Genomic DNA, 22,571 nt, shown 5'->3' with positions numbered 1-22,571 from the left:
TTGTAGGATAGTGCCCTTATTCTGAGAAAATGTATGTTATGGTTTTAATTATGATACGTTGTGTTGTAAAGTATTAGTTGTGATGTGTTATGATGTTTGCAACTTTCAAATGGTTCAACACAACTTACTTTCAGGTGGTTCAGCAAATTATACACACACGCACACACACATACAAGAAGAAAATGAGCAGAAACGGCATAATGCTAAGAATAGTTTGATCTAGATGGAGGATATACAGGTGTTCACTGCACTGTGATTTCAACTTTCCACCTGCATTACAACTGTCATAATAAAATGCTGGAGGGGAAAGAAAAAACACCGCCACTCTTCGCACAGCAGCCTTAGGCAGGCGCGTCAGAGGAAGCCCGAGAAACAGCCAGAGTCCTCGCAAGCGCCCGCGCGGACTCCCGCGGGCCTCCATCTGGGCATGCTCAGAGGCCCAGCGCGCCCGCCCCGCCCCTTGGGCGTACGTGCGCGCAGGGCGCAGGCGCGCGGCTCCTGGCAGCCCGTGAAGACGCCGGCTGCGGGACGCGGCAGACGCCTGAGGTGCTGGGCTCTAAGAGGATGGAGCCGAAGGTGGAGAAGTTCAGCACCACCGACAGGGGAAACGGGCTGCGCGCTTTGGCGTCGCTGCGTCCCGGAGAGCTGCTCTTCCGCTCGGATCCTCTGGCGTACACAGTTTGTAAGGGAAGTCGTGGCGTTGTCTGCGACCGCTGCCTCCTCGGGTATGTACGGAGCATCCTCGCCCACCTGAGCCCGGAGCAGTGGGGGGTCCGGGGTGCTGAGGGCGTGGGAAGGGGGCATTCCTCCCCGGGTTTCTCCCTGGTGGTGACTGCCACAGGGTCCCGGTGTGCTGTCCGGGTGCCTAGCCCCACACTCCCCCAGACGCGCGGCTCTCGGCGGACTCCGCCTGGCCGTCCCCTGGGCTGCCGCGGCGCTGGTTGAAGGGACCCCGGTCTCAGTCTCTGCAACTCTGCCCTGCGGAGCTGGACCCTCTACCACCCCACTTCCTTGCAGTAGGTATTGAGGAGAGCCGGTGGAGCAGAATTAAGGGGAAGCGTTCGGCCTTGGGTAATTTTACTGGGGAACAAAAAACTCTGTGCCCTGGGCAACAAGCTTCATTTGTTGCAGCTGTGAAAATCACAGTTGGCGGGGGAGGAGGGGAGTGGGAATAGGGATAATGTAAATTAGGTTCAGGTGAGGCCGCCCAGGTGAGAACCGGGCTTGCAGGACGCCAAAGAATCTTGGTGTTACGGATGACTTCGCAGTCCAGGTTCTATTTGGCTTGGGGATACGAAGATGAACGGGACATCCCTAAGAATTCTTAAGGGGCAGATAAGTGAGAAAGAATTAGTTACAGTGTGTGAGAAGGGCTCAAATAGAGATGCAATACTGTGCTGTAGGATCAAAAGTTATTGAGGTTCCATGGTGTGCTTTGTATTTAATGGCTCTGCGGGCAGATCTAACTTTTAACCACCTATACAGAAGCAAGAAATCACGTGAAAGTGTTTTTATAAGTCTGGAAACACTAGGCCCATGGTAAGTGCTATGCAAAAGCAATTTGTGGAAATATGTAGTACATATGCACAATCATAGGAATTGCATTCAAGCAACAAATGATATTAAGCTCCTCTTATATGTCAAGGAAGAGTTCTGAGATGGGTGGGATGATTTTTTCCATGACTGATCTTGCAGACCTGTTAACTCGGGATTAGGGGTGAATGGAGGTGCGGGGGTAAGTGCAAAGATCAACTCAGTAGCTTGACTATTAATATTACTATGTTCTTATTTGGTACATAATAGAATTTATTTAATTTCGTATTTTAAAGTTACTTAATTGTATTTGTTGCTTCCTGAGGTAATAACAGCAACAACAAAAAAGCCCGTTGAGGAGATAACACCTCGAAGTTTTTCTAAACTGTGGCTGAAAACAATCCATTTCTTTCAAGGAATGAAATGCTGAAGGCCTCGACATTGAAAGTTATAGATATTTGATTCTCATTAAAGCAAATTAGAGAAAGCTGGGCTCTTCATCCTGATAAATGCTTTGAGGGGTGTATCTAGAGTGTGAATATAGTCCAAAACAGAGAACTTGCAGTTTCTTGAGTCCTGTAACATTAACTGATGAAGAAAATGGGAGTCATCTTGCAGATAAAACCAGACTGCCAAGTTATTTAGTAGTTGGAATACAGAAGTTTTGTAATGAATACACGATAACAAATTGATTGAATTGTGGGAGCTGAACTTGAGTCATAAGACACATGCTATTGTTCGTTTTCCAAAATAGACTGCACAAACCCAGCCCTTTGTGTGTTGGATGCTTCTTGATTTACTGTAGTATTTCATTACTGCTATCACTCATTTTTCTTGTTAGCAAGAACTGTAATGATTTAAGTAAAAGGAATTTCATGAAAGAGTATTAGGGAGTTTTCAGCATTGTTTTAAAGTCTGGAGGAAGCCGGACTCTGAAAATGGGCAGAAACCAAGGAGGATTCCACAGGTAGAATCGCACTTTAGAAATAGTTGAGGTTGGGACCTGGGGAGTGCAGCACTCCTGATGCTTACCTGGTGATGCTCGGTTCTGCAGCAGGTACCACCAGTACCATGACACTGGACCTTACTGCTTCTGCTATATTTGCCCCCACTGCTGCTGCCACTACTGCTTAGGAAACGCAGTATTGCTGGGAAGTTGCTTTCTCAACCATGCTTCTTTGTGATGTTAGCTCTGATTCAGAGTTCTCAGTGGGTGTCCTGGATTGGTTGAGTTTAAGTCACTACCTGCAAGAAGAAGATTTGCTGGAGGAGGTAACAGAAGTGATTGCAGAATTTGAGGACAACTAGGGAAGTGGCTGCTGAGTGACACAGTCTTAGGAAAAGGTTTGAAATATTCTTTTAGGAGAGAAAAGTGAAATGCATGGTAAGATATTGTAGGATTGCTGAGAAGTGCTGAGGGTCCACTTAAAACTTGTGTTTATTTATTTAAAGTGGGAGCAGGTAGCAGGGTAGTGCTTTTTTTCTCTCCCAGCGGTCATCTGTTTGTGAGAATTGGGTTTACTGAGGACTGCCCACTTAGTATGATGGATGGAGAGAGGCAGAAGGAAGTTGAAGTTGAGGGGCAAGGATGGGTGTAATCATAGACCATATTTCTCAGGTAGGCACTGAGGTCATGAGGAAGGTGATGGACAGTGAAATGTGATAGAATCAGTGGATTAGAGGACCTGATGCGCTCAAAGAAATGGTGGAGTAGTCAGAGGGTGGGATGAGTTGATGCCATACAAGTAGTGTATAATTTGGTGCAGCAGGGTTTAGAGTAGGGCAGAAAGTGGCTGAGGTAGGGAATAAGAAAAGAAATGTTGAAATGATCTGGAAACTGAGAAGCTGAGGTGTTAGATGAATCATCTAAATAAGCGACGCTACCAGGAATGTTAGGCATTGGAATGAATAGTTTCAACAAAAGCAGAATTCTCACATTGGCTTTCTAACCCAGGGTTTAAGGGCTGACTAGAAAGAGCCAAGTGGAGACTGAGAGGCCCTCACTTCTGTTCAAATAGTGAATAAAAGGCATTGTTTGGGTTTACAGTTGATTTTGTGAAATTTACCAGCACCAGGTGCAAGTGAACTGCTCTAATGTCACAGACTTTTCCTGGGGGGTTGAGCTCTGAATTTCGAAAGACTAGTGCAGTCCTCTCAAAGGGTAAAACCTTCAGAGCTGTCTGGAAATCAGGATTTGCAGATTCCTGGGCAATGGCTAGTGGGTTTACTGGAGGGTTAACGACTTAGAATAAAATACAGAAGAAGGATTGATAATGATGTGGGTTGGGAAAGGACTCTATGCATGTGACTTCCATTTTTTTCTCTAAGTGGGAGTTATGTGATTCTTGCTTCTTTTGCTTCTTCCTTTTCTTCTGCAGGGAGGTTTGGGAAAGGGCTGTATGGAGAGCCCTGAGGCTGAAAACTTTTGGTCCATGTGAGAGCCGCAACAGAGGACGTTGTTAATCAGACAGGATGTGCTGTTTTGTGGAAAGTAGTAAGTTCTCCTTCAGACAGCCTGGTGCTTGTTCAAGGGCTCAAGAACAGAGCAACCATGGGGATAGGGATGGAGGCTGGTGCCCAGAACTCAACAGTGCAGACTTGCTCTCACCACGGCCATTGTGGCTTCTTTTGGTACAGAGTTCGCAGTTTGCTACCAGTAATAAGGGATCCTGAGTCCCTGGAATGGCGACACATGATTGGGAACAGCCAGCCAGCCAACTGTGTCAGGTTTTTGTTCTAGACCCTTTTGTCATGGAAGAATCACTGATTTGCTCTCATTGGAATACTCATTTTTTTCTTCTACTTGGATTTGTCTTTTCTATCTGTACTACCATCTCTGAGACCTACTGAAACCTCCTGTAAAGCCATTGTATTCCTCACAAGGTGGCCTCTGACCTTCACAGAAAGAGAATTGAAGCAGCGGGCTAGTACCAGTGGTTTGACTGCTCTTGACTTATGTCATCATTTGAGGTAGCTGATTTCATAGGTCAGTAGTTGTCAAACTTCAGTCACAGGACCCCTTTACAGCTCTTAAAAATAATGCACAAGTATACTTGGCATAGCATTTTGGTAATTTTAAAAAGAAAGTTTTAATGTCCATGTAAAGGAACTGGTAAAATTATGGTGTAGCCATGTTGTAGAGTACCATGTAGCTATGAAGATGAAAGTGGGTCTGTTTATACACGTGTGGATGGATGTCAGTGACACGTTACTGAGTGAATAAAGTTGTAGAACAATGTATGCATTTTAAATAAAATCTTTGAATATATGTGAAAAGATCTAGAAGAACACTCCAGAATTCTAATATGATTATTTCTGGAGAATGGGACTTGGAGTTGGGAGGATACCCCTTTGTACTTTATATATTTTGTTTTTTTCAAAGCTTCTGTCATTTTTTGTAGTTAGAGATAAGAATAAACTTTGAGAAAGTGTTTCATTTAGAACTGAATATAAGAGTGGTGCTGTTTGGGTGAAGATGCCTTTGAAATGCTTGCCAGTTTACATCTGTCTTTTCCTTTTTTTATTTTATTTTATTTATTTATTTTTTTGACTTGCCAACTGATTAGACCAAGTGTGAGCCTCTTTTTTTTAAAGAGTTTTTTTTTTTTTTTGGATTTTTTTTTTTTTTTAATGGAGGTACTGGGGATTGAACCCAGGACCTCCTGAACCTCTTGATAAAAGGTAAGCCAGTTCACTGTTTGGCCATTGGCATTAGAATTTGAACTGAGAGAAGTAGAACTTCTGATAGTGGTCTTTATAATGCTCCTTGTTCTGACTTTGCTCAAGCCTGGTTGGTTATTCAGCTTTTCCTTGGTGTGTCTGAGACATTACGGTATCCATTGATACACTTTATTCATTTTCCTCAGAGGGCACACAAGATGACTACATTTCCAAGCCTTCTTGCAGTTGGACTGGGGCCCTGTGACTCAGTTTTGGCTAGTGGAGTGTGGGCTAGAGGTTACACAGCCATTTTCAGGTCTACCATAAAATATCCAGTACCATATTGCCTGCTCCCTTCTTAACCTTGCCTTGATAGCTGTGGAGGCCGAGAGTTGAAGTAGAGAAAACAAGAAGGATGAGTCATGGCAGAGGAGAGTGCTGCTCTGGGGAATTGCCCTGTGTGCACCAGATTTAGTAGGAGCTAGAAGTAAATCCCTGTTAAGTCATTTAAAGGAGTCCTTTTTTTACCTTTAATGTGCGTAAGAATCACCAGAAGATCTTGTTAAAGTGCAGCTTCTGATTCAAAAAGGTCTGGCTTGGGTGTGAGATTCTGCATTTCTAACAAACTCCTCGTTGGTGTGAAAGCTGCTCATCCGCTGGTCACACATGAGGAGCAAAGAAATGAAGGGGTAAACTTACAGCCCACTGAGTACTCACATAAGCACTTACCCAGTAGATATTCTGAGCATCCTGAAATAGCACTGAGTAAGGTGAAAAGGAATTAGAGACTACACACACATAATCAAATGTTTAAATGATTCCTGAGTTCCTGTCTACTCTTTTATGTATCTTGGACTGGAAGTTAGTTTTAGTATTATGTGTGCAGAAAATATGAAATGAGTACCTGGAGTTATTTTAAAGATCATTTTGAACATGTACCTTTAGATGTACCATCATTTTGGTGTCTGAAGTAGTTATGTGCTTGTCTAGCTACATTCATTGAAAAACAGTCTAACCCCTTCCCAGCATAATTTAAAACATTAAAAAACATTTATTTGAAATTATTTCATATTTATAGAAAAATGGCAAGAACAAGAATAGTACCCCAAAAATCAGTGTACCCTTTACCCAGATTAAGATAACATTTGACCTCATTTGCACACTCTCTCCTTTCCATCCTCTCTTGAGCCCCTGTCTTTGTCCACCACCCACACTTTCTTCTTTCTGAATATGTAAATTCCATATATCCTGGCCCTTATATCCTGGTTCCATATATTCGTAAACACTTTAATTTGTGCATTCAGGGAATAAGGATGCTATCATACATATAAGCTTCAGTAAGTTTAACATTGCTACAATATTATCTGTATTTCAGTTTTGTCAAGTGACCCAATAATGCTCTGTATAGCATGTTTTATTCCTTTCAGTATAGGGTCCCTTCTGGGGTCCAGTATTGCATTTAAGTGTCGTGTCTTTGGCCGCCTTAAATCTGGAATATTCCTACAGTTTTTCTTTATCATATCTAACACTGACTTTTTTTCTTTTTAACAGAACATTCCTTATTTGGGGTATCACATCTGGAGGTTTACATGGTCCTTCCATTGATGGTGTTCAGGTGATCACCCAGTCAAGCTGTTGTTCGGTTTTTACACTGTGCACTGTTGCTCCCCACAGCCAGTCTGTGGGGAGACATTGTAAGCCTCCTTCCTTATTGTTTATCTCTTTATTATGAGTATGGACTCATGAATTTCCATTTTTTCAATGATTTATTATTAATTATGTACCTAATTATTTTGGTACTCAAATTGTCCCAGTTTTTTTTAATGTGAAACCTTTCAAGGTGGGTCCTGTGTCCTTGTGATACACCCTGAACTTTTCTTTTCTTTCCTTTTTTCTTCTTTTCTCTTTTTCCTTTTCTTCTTTCTTTTCCTTTTTTCTTTTCTCTCTCTCGTTTTATAAGCACTTCATTCCTTTTCTGGCGTAACAAATGTTCCAGACTCATTCCTGTATCCACCCTGCCAAAACCCTGGAATCAGTATTTCTCTGAGGATTCCTTTTTTTTTTTTTTAATTGAGAAGTAATATTAGAGACCAAGGTCTTAGCGCTAGATGTGCTCACTGCCACTGGGATGTCTTTGTTCTTCGGCTCTTTCAGGGGACAGAGTTGGGAATTATGCGGGTCCATGCAAATATACATACACATATTTTAGAAGTCATGAGTTCACATCAGTACTTTCAATTCAGATTTGTCTCCTCAGGGTTCTTTCTTGCCTTTCCTCAGTCCGTAATTGTGTATCCTTTCTTCCTCAGTGAGAACTCTGGCCTTTAAAAACCTCAACCTATTTACTCATTTGTTCAACTCTGTGTATCATCTAAAATTGCTGCAGAATTGTTTTGCTCACATCATTATCAAAAAGATCCCATTTAAAACAGTACAGAATTTGTTTGCAGTTTCCCCTTCCCCTCTACTCTGCCAAAGACTGAGAATATATAGTTAAATACTGTTCATTTTATATTCTTTGTTTACCTTCAGTGTATTTATTGGTATTCATTAGAAATACAGTTGAGTTCATTTGTTTCTCTTTGCGTTCAGTTTTAGTTTTTCTCCCCAATCCTTTTTGATTTAATTTTGTATTTTGAATATGTGGAACATTCACAGGCTTCCAAAACTCACACTATAAAAAAAGGGAAATGTCAGCCCCTCCTATATTCACACTGTTCCCTACTCCCATCCCTAGTAGGTAACCAAGTTCATTGTTTTCTGGTTTATCTTCTCTCTTTCTTTTTTGTAAATATAAGCAAATACTTGTGTGCTTTAAAATTTTCCATTCTTACACATAAGTTAGCCAACTGCATTTGCTCTTTTGCACTTGCTTTCTTCACTTAAAAAATCTACTGGAAATCATTCCATATCATATTTATAGAGATCTTACTCTGTTTTTCGACCTCCATAATACTGCATTTTATATATGTAACACAGTTTCTAATTTCTTATGCTTGGACATTTAGATAATTTCCAGTATTTTGCAACTGTGAATAGTGCTGTAATGAATAATTTTGCGTTTAGGTATTTTCATATTGTTGCAGATGTGTATTCAGGGTAAATTCCTAGAAGATTGCTAGTTCAAAGTGAAAATCCCTGTGTGGGGTGGTGCCATTTTACATTTCCCATAGCAATGTCTGAGAGTGCTTGTTTCCCTCAGCTTTGCAGACTGAATGTATTGTCAGACTTTTGAATTTTTGCCACTCCAATGGGTGAGAAGTGGTATCTCAGTATAGCTTTGATTTGCGTTTAAATTGTACTATCAGTAAACTTAAATATCTTTTCATATGTTTAAAGGCCGTGTTTATATCTCTTTGTGAATTGTCTGTATATATTTTTCCTGGTTTTCTGTAAGACTTCTGTTCTTTTTTCCCTCCAAATTTAAAACTTTAAAAAATATGGTAGAGATACATTAGTCTGTTTATGTTTGATAAGTATTGCAAATATTTTCAGGTTGTCGTTTGTCTTTTAACTTTGCTTGTGATAGAGTAATTCACCCATGTTTTCTTCTAGGACTTGTATACTTTAAATCTTTACATTTAGATCTCTGATTCATTTGAATTTATTCTTATGTATGGTATAAGGAATGGATCTAATTTTATCTTTTTCAAATGGCTATCCAGCTGTCCAATCACTTTTTAAATTTTTTATTTTTTTTTTACTTTTTTATTGAGTAATAGTCATTTTACAATGTTGTGTCAAATTCTAGTGTAGAGCACAATTTTTCAGTCGTACATGAACATGCATATATTCATTGTCACATTTTTTTTTCGCTATGAGCTACCACAAGATCTTGTATATTTTCCCATGTGCTATACTGTATAATCTTGTTTATCTATTCTGCATTTTAAAATTCCAGTCTGCCCCTTCCCACCCCCCGCCCCCTTGGCAACCACAAGTTTGTATTCTATGTCTATGAGTCTGTTTCTGTTTTGTATTTATGCTTTGTTTTTTAGATTCCTCATATAGGCGATCTCATATGGTATTTTTCTTTCTCTTTCTGGCTTACTTCACTTAGAATGACATACGCCAGGAACATCCATGTTGCTGCAAATGGCGTTATGTTGTCGGTTGTTATGGCTGAATAGTATTCCATTGTATAAATATACCACTTCTTTATTTAGTCATCTGTTGATGGTCATCTAGGCTGCTTTCATGTCTTGGCTATTGTAAATAATGCTGCTATGAACATTGGGGTGCAGATGTCATTTTGAAGTAGGATTCCTTCTGGATGTATGCCCAGGAGCAGGATTCCTGGGTCACATGGTAAGTCTATTCCTAGTCTTTTGAGCAATCTCCATGCTGTTTTCTGCAGTGGCTTTCCTTGCTTCCCTCTCCCACTCTTAATGATTTAGATGTCTTCTTTTACAATTTTATGTTTATTCTTTTTGTAATTCATGGCAGTTATCTCCTTTCCAGTTATGAGTTTCTCATTTTTGTAGCATCCTGCTTCTTTTCTATTTAGAGTAGGCCTGTCAATATTTCTTTTAGCATGGGTTTAGTGTTGCTAAACTCTTTTAGTTTTTGCTTGTCTGTGAAGTTCTTTATTTCTCCTTCTAAAGGATAGCCTTGCTGGATAGAGTATCCTAGGCTGCATCTTTTTTTCATTCAGGACTTTGAATATATCTTGCCACTCCCTTCTGGCCTGTAGTGTTTGTGTAGAGAGATCAGCTGAGAGCCTTGTGGGGGTTCCCTTGGAACTCATTCTTTGTTATTCTCTTGCTGCCTTTAGAATCATTTCTTTATCCTTGACTCTGGCCATCTTGATTATGATATGTCTTGGTGTGGGTCGTGTGGGTTCTTCCTACTTGGGACCCTCTGAGCCTCCTGTACTTGGATATCTGATTCCTTTAGGTTTGGGAAGTTTTCAGTCATGATTTCTTCAAATACCTTTTCAATCCCCTTTGTTCTTTCTTCCACTTCTGGAATCCCTATTATGCATAGATTGGCACGCTTTATATTAGCCCATAGGTCCCTTATATTGTTTTCATTGTTTTTATTTGTTTTTCTCTCAGCTGTTCTGATTGGGTGCTTTCTGTTGTCCTGTCTTCTAGGTCACTTATTCGTTCCTCTGCATTATCTAGCCTGCTTTGTACAGCCTTTTAGGTCAGCTCTCATGTCAACAAATGAGTTTACTAACTCTACTTGGTTCTTCTTTATAGCTTCTGTTTCATTTTTGACATATTTTATATCTCTAAACACTATTTCTTTTAGTTCCTTCAGTACTTTGATCAGTCCTTTTTTGAAATCTTGATCTAGTAGGCCATCAATGTCTATTTCCTTGATTGTGCTTTCAGGGGATTTCTCTTGATCTTCTAATTGTGAGTGGTTCCTCTGCTTCATATTGCTCATATCTCTCTGGCACTGTGGCGTAAGGAGTATCAGTTATCTAGTTCTCCTGGAGATGGTGTGCTCTTAATGATTTTATCAAGAGGTCTTTGTGTTTTCACCCTGTGCAGCTGCCCACTCTGCCTCAGGTCGGTGCTCCAAAGGCAGGCTTGCCAAATCTCAGCTCCTTGTTAGTCTTAGTGCAAGTTCTCTGAGGTGCCACTGCAGAAAGATCCTATATGCCTCGGGCTGTATACAAGTCTCAGTCCTGCCTAGGAGGTTGTGGAGCCCCCGGGTGCGGATTCAGGGCTCGGCCCCGCCCCAGCCCGGGCGCTGTGCACTGGAGGAGATGGCGGCTGTGGCTGCGCCCTGCCTCTCTTCTCATGAGAAGCACCAGTAATGGTGGCACAGGTCTGAGGAGACAAAGGCTACGGCACCCCTCCCCCCAGGGCACACCAGCCTTGTTGCTTTGCTTTTTTCGCAGTGTATGGGGGACCGAGGTTGTTCTGCTCTGTATCCCCTCCCAGCCACGGCGTGCAGCACCCTGCGGTCCCCCAAGGCTGCGTCAGTGCAGTCGTCCCAGTCCTCCGCCCGGCTCGCCTGTCCTGTCCCGGCCCCAGCTGCCGGCTCGCATCTCAGGCTGGGTGTCGCGGGGACACTTTGTGCCTGTTTAACTCAGTTCTGTCGGTCAAGGGGTGCTTGGGGCAGATCTGAGCCTCGGAGGCTCCCCCTCCGTCCCGCTGGCCTCTTTGTTGGGGAGGGGAGACCCAGCGAACGAGCGCCAGTCCTCCTTTGCTGCTCCCTCCCTGCGGAATTGGGCCCACACTGTTTTGCTTTTTCTTCTTTCTTTTTTCCTTTTCTCCTACCAGATTTTTGATGTCTTTGTCTTTCGAAGAGGGTGATGTTCTGTCGGAGTTCTGCAGGTGCTCTGGTTGGCTGAGTAGGTCCGTAGATGTCAGTTTTGGTGTATTTGTGGGAGAGGGTGAGCTACAAGCGTCCTTCTACTCCGCCATCTTGCTTCTCTGACTGTTTTTTTTTTTTTTAGGAAGATTATTTTTGTCCCAGTGATTTGCTCTGGTGATTATATTCTAGATCACATACTAATTGGGTCTAAATCTTGACTTTCTACTCCATTCCATTGGTTTATGTCTATTTATGCATAGGTACCATACTGTTTTAATTATAGAGAATTATAGGTAATTTAATTTCTAGGAGTAGTCTTATGTCATCTTCAAATATGTTGCTTCTTTTTCCATTTTTATGCCTCTAAATGTTCTTTCTAGACTAATTACTTTCTAGGCTAATTCTTTTTCAAGTTTTATGCCTCTGAGTGTTATTTCTGGGCTATTTACTTTGAGTCATGGCTCCAGAACAGTGTTCATAAGTAGTGGAGATAGTTGGCTTTCTTGTGTTGTTCCTGGCCATTAGAGTTTCTTTATTAATTGAGATGCTAGTTTTAGGACTGAGATACATATGTTTTATCATGTTAAGGAAGTACCCATCCGTTTCTATTTTCTCAAGAGTTTTAAATTAAGAATAGGTGTTGAGTTCTGCCAAAGACATTTTCTTACTCTGTGGAGAGTCTTAGGATTTTTTCTGCATTATGTGGTGGGCCTGAAGACACTGTAAGTCAGCAGAGCTGGCAGGAAGACGAGCTGACATCAAGTGGGAGGAAGCAAGAACAAATTGGAATCCTGCGGGAACTAATCACAACAATTGGAATCTGTGTCTTTGTGTCACTGCCTTCCCCCTCAATGACAGTGGTGGCCTGCAGAAATTGCTAATGCAGTTTGCTACAGAGCTGTTCATGTACTAGGCCTCATGCTCTGGAGAAGATTCAGGGAGAGATATAGCTCTATCGGGCTGTACAAGTATGCTTTATCTCCAGCAGGAGGAGAGGGCCTGGCTCCTGCCCCAGGTCAACAAGGCAACTCATTAGATCGTCACAGTGCACACAAGTTGCAACAGTACCTGGCACCTTACACACACTATCAAAATATAATGACACTTGGTGCACTCTGCCTTCCAAATCTCACCCGTGTCTTTTGTGGCCAACCTTAACCTAGAATCATACAGAGAGGGAATTTTGGGAAATGTAGTTCCAGTTTGCTACATTGATAAACTGCAGAAGCCACTACAGCTCATCCCTTGTCAACTGTACACACCTCATTTAACCATACTTAAGTGACAAATGCAAGCTTGCTCTCCCACCCCACCACTCTTCACACAACCAGAACTACTAACCCTCTCCCAAAAGGAGTAAACAAAATCCTGTTACCTATCTTTGGGTGATTTCATTCTTTTTACAGCTGAATTACATTCTCCATTTGATATTCTATAACTTTGATATCCTGTAATCCACTGTCATTCTCCAGCATCCATCTGTCTTCTACACTGACCATCCAGGCAAGTTAAATGAGGATGTGGGAGTAATCACCGCCTTTGCATTTTCAAGTCACTGATGATAGCATTACACCTGCCAGAAAGGCAGTGTTCGTTTTGGTTTATTGTTTGAGTAGGGAAAGGCAGTTCAAGTGGCTTCCACTTGGACTTATTTTAGACTGTAATAGCCACTCTATGGGTAGGGGAACAAGAGGGGGTTCTGACAGTCGTTGACTATTCCAACTATGCTTTCTGGAACTGGAGAATATAATGCAGGGTGGACTTGGGGGCTTACTAAGCCCACTTTGAGATGAATCTGATCCCAAACCCCATGGATTCCCCTGACTTGCATAAGCTCGTATTCCTGAGAGGTTGGACCACAATGGTATTTTGGGTCTTCAGTAACTAACTTTAGTTAAGAGTCAATCTCTAGTAATCTCCCCAAAGTCTGGTTATATCCTCTTCCCTAGTGCAAAGTCATCCTTGTGAATGACTGTAGATCTTTCTTTTGGGAAGCCTAGGAGGAAAATTTCTATTATCCATATTTGACCGTGTGGTAGAGTTCTTCAAGGGGACCTGACCTTCCGTTCATTCAAGGGACTCTGGGTCTGTGAAATGGCTCAAATCTGGGAATTGGTAGAGGGACCACAGCACTTTATTTTTGATGAATGAAGTCATACTTCTGTTTACCAGACTTAGAGCTTTTCCACTTACACTAATCAAGGAAGACTATAATAGTTTGCCCATTTATTTCAGTTCTAGGGTCACCTAGATTAATTAGACTATGTCAGAGATCTCCATAGTTCACATTTTTCTGGTTACTGTTTTGGCTGCTATTATGGTATCCACTCTCACCTTACCTAGAATCTCTCAGAGGTGGTGAGCGTAGTTCTGGGGGGGATCAATAGTCCTCAGAAAGGCACTTAGCATAGGGGAGGCCTTTGCAGCTTCTTCAGCAAAGGGAGACCAACCTCTTCAGAGTGCTTTTACTGCTAAAGACAGTTCAGCATCACTTAGGAGTTCAGAGTACCAAGTTTCATGGGTATCTGCCCAGACATTTGCATCTCACATTTAGGGCCCCACTCCTTACCAGTCTGTTCCCTAACTTTATGTGAATTAAACATGTAGGTTTGGAAATTCAGTTCCCGTCATTCAGTTCTTCCTACTCCAAATGTGGTCTGTGGATCTGGGCATCATTATCAACTGGGAGCTTGTGAGCAATGCAGAGTCTTATGCTGTACCACAGACTTACTGAATCAGAGTATACATTTGCTGCACATAATTTCAGGATATCTGGGTCACTGGTATTTACATTAAGCTGAGACAAATTGATTTCTCTAAGTACTTTTAAACTTCAAGTTTCCAGCAGCCCAGTTATTGAATAAATATTTCCTTTGAGATTATTTTGGGGAATTCTATAATTTTATTTTACTTTCAAATCTACATATGCTACATCTAAAATTTTTGCAGATTAAGTTTTAGGTGATTTCTCCTTTCCATCCATCTGGGAGTTCCCCACTAAGTCTTGATTAGATGTGATAACTCCCTCTGGTGGACAATGTCATGAAAAGCACACAAACATTTTTCCAAATAGGGAGTGACTTGGCTTTCAGCTACTATTGCAACTGACTGCTTCAGTTAAAAAAAACAAAAAACCAAAAACTTAATATCCCTGAGTGATCATCTTCATGACCCTCCTTCCCAAACTGTCCTTGACCTCTCACATTTACCATAACTTGTTTTGAATTTGAAGCAAAGAAATCCCCAGGTCAAATTTTGTCATAAATATCTATATAAAACTCACCATAATGAAAGAGCACTGGACAAACTGACATGGTAACAGTGCCTTATTAATAATGACCGTGTTATTCACATTGAGAGTCAAAAACTTAGGGAGAAGGTATAGTTCAGTGGTAGAGCTCATGCTTAGCATGTGTGAGGTCCTGGGTTCAATCCCTAGTACCTCTATTCAAGAAAAAAAATTAATCAAAAACTGATGTTTGAAACTGGTAGTCAAACTTGAATTTGTAGTGATCTGGGGGAAAGATTTTGCTTGCTGATCTATTTATAATGGGATTTATTACTATGAATATTTTGTGTAAATGATTTCTTCCCTAGTTTTTGCTATAGTAATTACTTGTTAGGATTAAAACAATGAATGTGACAGTGAAATAACGTTGTCTTTGTATCATTCTAATCTTAGAACTGAAATAATGGCTTTCCCGGCAGCACAGCTGTGTGTCTGAACAGTTCCTGAAAAGGCACATAACCCATGTGGTAAACACCTTAGACGTTTCCTTTTATAAGTAAAAATTGTCGAATAAAGGCATTATTTTACTTGTTTAAATGCAGTAAAACCAAGAAGGTATCCTTTTCAGAGTTAGCTTGTTGTCATTTTACTGTTATACACATGGCCTATTCATGTGTAATTTTAAACATTTAAAGGCATTTATAGTCCTAGGTTAGTATTGATTCTTTTTTTTATTCATTACTCTGGTTGAGAGTCATAATGTATGGCGTTCTCTGTTGTTGGCCATCGAGGCAAAAATGATAAGATAAAATGCACGAGGGGTAAAGAGAGATTGATAGATCAACAGATTTAACTTCATAAAAGTTAAACATCTGTATGTCAAAGAACTATCTTATAATGGGAAAGCCAAGAAACTCAGGAAAATCTTTGCAACATAAAAAGGCACATATCCTTAATACAGAAAAATTATCCATGAAGTAATAAGCGGAAGCAACTTACTTATGAAGTACTCCCTGCTTTTTGGGACTTTTTCACTCTTTGGCTCTAAACAATTCTGATCTTCACATTTCTCTGTGGGAGAGTCTCTTCTGATTCATACGTTCTCAACGTTGGCTATACATTGGGAGCACCTGAGCAGCTTTAACAAATAGTGATGCATGGGTCCCACCGGAGATTCTGTTTTAATTGGTTCGTAGTGTGGCTTGAACACAGAAATTTTAAAGCTCCCCAGGTTATTGTAATGTGTAGTCTGGGTTGACAACTACTATATTTCTTTTTCATCTTAACTGACTTCCTTCTCTGCATCTCTGTATTCAAGGGCGAAGGTGAGATTGTCACAGCTGGGTTCAGTCAAGCTACTTAATGCTATCCATAAATAATTCTGCTGTTGAATTTCAAACTGGATATTACATTAGCATGTTCTGTTCACATTTAAATGATTGTCATATGTAGGACAAGCACGTATTAAGTTGAATTTTTAATTTGAATGGTTGTGATGTTTCTCACAAATGAATTTGATGAGTATATCAAAATTTAATTCTTGTTAGCACTTTTCAGCTACTGTGTTTACCTCTTGTTAGGAAATAGATGTTAATTAGAAAGATTTATGTTGTACAGGTAATCAATAAAAGAAGGCTTGAGTATTTAGGCAACAGTCTCTGGGCAATTTTTTATTTTTTGACTGTATAATGTTGGATGCTCAGCTTAGGTACTGAAAACTTAACCATTTTACAAAAGACCTTCTTAAAGTCTGTATCATTGGTTTTCACTCTTGGTACAGATTTACCTGTGGAATTTTGAAAAACATCCAGATGTCTGGGCCACATCTTTAAAGTTCCATAGGTAAAGCTGATGCATAGCGTGAATTGAGAACCTTCAGGAAAGGAAAAGGCAAACAGGTTAATAGTATACATAAGTGGCATAGACAGTAATTATGGGGGAATCCCTGATGGGGAGATGCATATAGATTCCGTAGCAGACCATTTTGACTGCACTGGTGTGTTGTGTAGAAAGTTATAAGGGGTAGGGTTGGAATAAATTCTGGAATACATAAGGTCTTGATGGTCAGGCTAAACAATATGAGCTTTGATTTCTAGGTATCAAGGAGCTCATAAAGATTTTTGAGTCACAGTGTGAAGATTAGTGCAGGGGTACTGATTGGGTAAATGTGACTGGGGAGAAATGTGGAAAGACTGAAGATGGGAATTCCAGGCAAGAGAAAATTTTTTTTACTCTAATTTTGAAGTAATGAAGGCCAGAGTTAGGGGGGTCATGGAGAGTCTGGCAATAAAGCAAGTCTTTTTGAGAGAAGAGTTGACCTCATTCGTTGACTGATTATCAGGCGAGGGAGGAGTGAAGGATGAGGGCAGGGTTCTGAACTTGAAGTGCTGGATTATAATACTAATAGTAATGATAGTACTGCTATTTGAAGTCACTGGTGTGGGTGAGATCTCCAGGTAACAAATTAGGCAGCAAAAGATAACTCTGCTGAGGACCAGGATTAAGGAAGATCAGTTTTCAGATGAGGTTATTAAATAAGGTAACAGTTCCCTTTTGAGGGGATTAGGTTCCACTGTCTATGGAAGGTAAGTAATTTAATTCTCTAAGCCTCAATTTTACCTTTTTTGAAATGAAGAGGGCTTGAAATAAAGGGATTGAATGATTTCTGACATCCTTTAAAAACTTCTGCAGTTGTCGAGATCATTTCTGTACTTCCTGCCTCTTCATCCTTTTTTATAACAGCTCTACTGAGATGTAATTCATATACCATATCCATTTAAAGTGACATAAAGTAACATAAAAGACCATTTTATCCATTTTAAACTGTGGCGTTAAGTATAATTCAGTGGTATTAAGTATATCAAAATGTTAAGCAGCCATCACCACAATCTTAGAACATTCTAATCACCCCTAAAAGAAACCCTGTACCTTAAGTCTGCCTCCTGCTGTAAATAAACGGGAAAACCCTGAGATCAAACTCTTGGATTCAGGTTCTTTTCCACCTGCTTTGTAACCAAGTGAGTCCACAGCGACCTAGATATCATTTCCAGTTCTAGTCAGCTTCTTGCCATTCTGACCCACTAGGTGGCAGTGTGGGAACACCAGGTAGGAGAAGTGGCTGGAGGAGTCCACCTCTTATTTGTACACAATTACAACAGGCTGTACACGATTACATCTGTTTGTAGTAGTAGATGTAGCTGTAATGCAGGCAGCCTCAGAAGACTGAAGGTCTCCTGCTTGAAGATGTTGCTAACGCGGAATATTGTCTTTACCAGCTGACCGTGTTTCCCAGTCATCTAAACCTATCTTCACATTCCTATCTGGTGTATCATTTGTTAAGTGCAGTGGCCCCTTTGTCATTTTAATTACTCTGTATCTTGGAATCCTGTTTGGTCTTCAAGCCAGTTTTTTCATTTTCGCTTTTTGCGCCAGTAATTCTTTGGGTCTCTTTTCACCCTTTCCATTGCTTTTCCTTTTTTCTCCCAGCTGTGAGCACCCTCTACAGTAGTGATTCTTGACTGGCTGCACGTTGGAACCACCTGGGGGACATCTGTAATGTCCTGATGCTCAGCCTACACTCCAGGTCTGTTAAGTCAGAATCTTTGAAAGTGGGACCCAGACATTATTATTACTTAATCTCTAAATTGCCGACTAAATATTTTTCTGTCTTTATCTTTTATGCCGTCTGTAAAAAGTGAACTATTTTAACTAGATCCACTCTGAGTTCATAATAATTCAGTATTCCAAGTGGTGTATGAGTCTTGACTTTTTTCCCCCTTAATTGTCTGTTGCTAGTTCTTTTCATCCTTACCTGGAAATGTCTTTCTTTCCTCCACTCCCACTGCCACCAGCCTAGTACTGCCATCTCAGTCAGTGCCCTCCAGCCAGAGACTACGGGGAGCACACTCATGGTTGATCAAAGTTGAGCTTGTTAACTCATTGCAGTGAGAAAACACACACTGCGGGCGGAACTGTGGGGTGTCTGAGAGGATGTTAGAAGGGATTTATTATAGGATTTGGCTTGTGTTAGGTGATTTGGAGAGAGTTCAAGGAAGCAGGGCTTCGCTCTGGATTGGGTGCTGTCAAGAAGGGGAGCAATTCCATGATTAATAAATCTCACCTAGAGGGCAGACGGCGTGAAATGAGGCTAGAGCTGTGATGGGTAAAGAAGCAGCAGTCACCTGTATTAGCCAGGATGGGGAATGTTTGATCATTTTTGTGGCTTGGACAATGTTCACAATTTGTCCATGTTCAGTACGATTATAGAGAAGTCTTGTTTTTTGTCTTGATCCATCCTGGCCACAGAGTAGCTTTGTCTGATCCTGATGCTCTGTGAAATTGTTAACGTTCAGCAGGAGGACACCACCATCTAGCTGTGAGAGTCGGCCTTTCCCAGCAACATTATAGCAGAGCTGATGGTGCCAGGCCAGCTTTGGCAGTCAGGGGCCGTCTGTTCCTAGAAATGTTTCTTAGCTGATTACACCTTTTCATAGATCTTGCCTACTTCAGTTTGTTCTGTGAAGTACTAACATATTAGTCTCCCTTAAATGTCCCTTTAATGACAGACGCATATCATCAAACATAAATAGTGGTTGTTTCTAACCTAACCTAGTCCCTTGTGTTATCTTTGCTGGTTATGTGCGTGAGGGGAAGCTGCTTAATTGCTCTGAACTTTGTTTTCTTCATCTTGAACCTTGCCTCAGGGTATTCTTAGAAGAGAGAGAGCCCACGTGAAATTATTTGGTCTATAATAGACCTTCATACTTAGTGAATGTTCTTTTCCTGCTCTGCTTGTTGGTTTCCCTCACTGACCTGTGGCATAGGTAAGTCCATAATTTAGCCCTTAATTTGGCTATTATTTGACTTTGTTATTTCCCATTGGTTTTAGCTCCCTTGAGGACTGGGACCTAATCTTATTTTTCTGTGAATTTCCAGGGCCTAACACAGTGCTGAGCACACAAGGGTACTTGGTCAACATCTCAGGGAGTGAGATTTGCAGGGTTATGAGAGCACTGTGTTACAGATAACACCTGAGACATTTTCTTTGTACTTTTGAAACTTTCTCCTTCCTTTAATTAATTACCACTTTCTGTCAGTTGATACTACTGGTTAAGAGAGCTAGTATATTTTGGGCTACAGGCTGAATTCTTAGCATCAAAACCATAAGTCTATAGTCACTGGAAAGTTTATATCAAAATAAATGTTCACAGATGAGTATGTCATTCACCTGTAAAAGATGACTTCAAGCCCAAAGAAACTAAATTTTAAACATAGGGAACTTCATACCAGTGTGCTTTTTACTCTCTGCCTCAGCCTACACACAGCTAACTACAGAGGTAATTTTACATAATTACTTAACAGTTATTTATAATTTTGAATATTGGCCTTTCATGTCTCTATATCTTTGAGTGACACAAGATAATGACACTCTCTGATCGATTTTTTTTTTTAATGATTTTTAGGATTTTTGATTTTCAGCTTTTTTATCTAGGTTACTCTCAAATTACTGTCTAATAAAGCAACTTTCTCTTCTGTCCTTTTTCTTTCCTTGTAGTTGTTCAGTCTTAGGCATCTTAACCCTTGGGTTTCTTCTGTTTGCTCATTCATAAATAAGAGTAATACCTACGTCATGTGATCTTCATGAGGGTTAAATGAAAGAACACCCGCGAGTACCTAGCATGGTACCTGGAATATCGCCTGTTTCTCAAAGCAAGACGTACAGCTGTCAGAATTAGCTGGGGGTGGGGCTTATTTAAAAAAATGTTTCCCTGTGCCACTCCTCAGAATATCTAGTATTTTAGGCACAGTAATCTACATTCTTACCAAACTAGCTGGGTGATGTTAGTACCCACCAAATTTTAAGATTGGTTTACCTGCAGGATAGGGACACATTCCTTTTGTAATCTGTCCATTGCCTACTTTGCCTTATTGACACTAAAGTTTGAGAATCCTAGAGCCAAATAAATCTTACTTGGATGTGAGTATTTCCAGCAAATCTCCATAAAAGCTTTATTAAAGTCCTTACCATTTTTTTTCTGAGATGAGCTCAGACTTTTTTCTTAGCAAACTTCACTTTTGTCTGTCTTAACTTTGCTTTTTGATTGAATTTCCTGAACTTGACCTTTTTTATATTGGAGATCTATAATATGATATTGTGTTGGTTTTAGTCAAGATATACAACTCAAGCTGGCAGATGATTCTAGAAGTCTGTTTTAAAATGTCCATGTAATAACTGTCTTTAATCATTAATTTATCAGTCACAGAGCAAATACATTGATTTAATTTTAGTTCAGAGCCCCCCCCCCCCTAATGAGCAGGATGTAATGAGCAGTGCACTTGTGGAAGACCGATTTATTGAGCAGTCAAATGATTCATGTAGCTGCTAGGCACAGGAAATGGTAAAAGACTATGAAGTGGAGGCTGAGTTAGAAACTGAGTGTGGTTTTCTATGGCACACTGACACCTCCTGTAACTATTTTTTTTGTATTTGGGGGCATCTCCTATTTTTTCCCTTTTCCCTTTTGCAGGTCAACATACTACTCAATTATCCTGTTTGTTTAAAGTGGTACTTTCTCATAGCTTGTATCTTTTATCCCACATACTACATCATATTTTATTTAATTATTTGAACCACTATTTATTAAACAATTTTCTGTCTCCTCTGGAAGCTCTGATGCAGGAACTATGTCTTGTTCTACCACATATCCCAATTCTGACTGTTCTTCCTTATGTAAATTAAATTTCTCAGTATGGTTCTAAGTCCTGTTTTCTTCATTTTTCTTTTAGTATAGGTAGATAATTTTATTTATTTTCTTATCTTCGACACTGTTTGATCCTCTGCCTTCCTTATAGGTCCAGTGGCTGTCCTTTTTGAACAGAGTTATGCTCCTCTAAATTGATTCTCCTTCCTTTAAAGGTTGTTATTTGGAAAACTGCAACACTGTTTTTGTCTCTAAGGCTTAATCATTAAAATAGTGAAAAACAATGGTACACATTAAAATATGAAATACTACTTGGAATTAACCACAAAATACTTGAACTGCATTGAAATTTTCTTTCTTTTTATCAGAAAGACCCAAAATAGCAGAATGGATGAAAAGGGGAAGGGTGGGAGAGAAAAAGAGAGAGAAAGGAAGGAAGGAAAAGAAAGGTACTGATTATTATGTTTTCTCTGAAAGCTCATTGCTGGTAAATACATGTGTATATATTTTATACTTATAGTATATATATAATTACATATATTATATATCTATATCTATATCTATATCTCCTGTGTTGTGCCATCTTATTTGCCCCATGCTCTTGTAAGAAAGCTGATGTCACAGTTATATGAGAGAACATAATTACACAACCCTCTTTCCCATAAATGGTCCCTTAAGCCTTTAGGTCAGCAATGGAGATAACTTCATGGCTGCTCTTCCAAAGAAGTTCTTTAGTTTCATTTTCAGAGAAAGCAGTCTTTGTGTTTGCATACAACAGTGCTTTAGTAAATGTTGTGTATTTAAGGGAAGAGTAGGGTACCTTTGAGGGCCCAGTAAGTATTTTGATGTTGGTCTTAAAACACATTTTCATGCTGTGAATGATAACTTGTGATAAACTGATGCTCTGGGTTTCTTAATGGTTGTTCTGTTCATTGCCAGTTTAGTATGACTCATTATGTAATGTTCTTTAATGCTTTGCTTGAATTAATGTGAATGTTTTATGAGAATACCAGGTTTCAAGGACTTATCAACAGCTTAATTCTCAGTTTAATGGTAAAGCACATCAGCTGAGGTATACTTATCATCAGGAAAGAACTCCTCCTTTGATTACCTTAACTTAAAAAGGAACATTATAAAAAGAAGTCATCTGGGTGCAGTAGAAAATCAGTTTTGTT

General features: G+C 40.2%; 1 protein-coding gene across 2 annotated transcripts in view; it reads left to right on the top strand.

The window, feature by feature from the left end:
* Positions 1–488: 488 nt before the first annotated feature.
* SMYD3 (SET and MYND domain containing 3) overlaps positions 489–22,571 on the top strand; it is a 558,077-nt gene continuing 535,994 nt past the window's right edge. Inside the window, exons 1-2 of one of the 2 annotated variants that reach the window (XM_031438496.2) lie at positions 586–725; positions 18,182–18,278. In XM_031438496.2, the coding sequence (XP_031294356.1) occupies positions 18,259–18,278 (20 nt within the window). In that variant the 5' untranslated portion in view covers positions 586–725; positions 18,182–18,258. Of the gene's footprint in view, positions 726–18,181; positions 18,279–22,571 lie in introns of both variants that reach the window. The other variant, XM_010992333.3, reaches the window with a different exon arrangement.

The sequence above is a fragment of the Camelus dromedarius genome, chromosome 21, assembly GCF_036321535.1.
Source record: "Camelus dromedarius isolate mCamDro1 chromosome 21, mCamDro1.pat, whole genome shotgun sequence".
Taxonomy (NCBI): domain Eukaryota; kingdom Metazoa; phylum Chordata; class Mammalia; order Artiodactyla; family Camelidae; genus Camelus; species Camelus dromedarius.
Note: the sequence above shows the minus strand (reverse complement) of the source record. Positions and strands in the feature narration are given on the sequence as shown.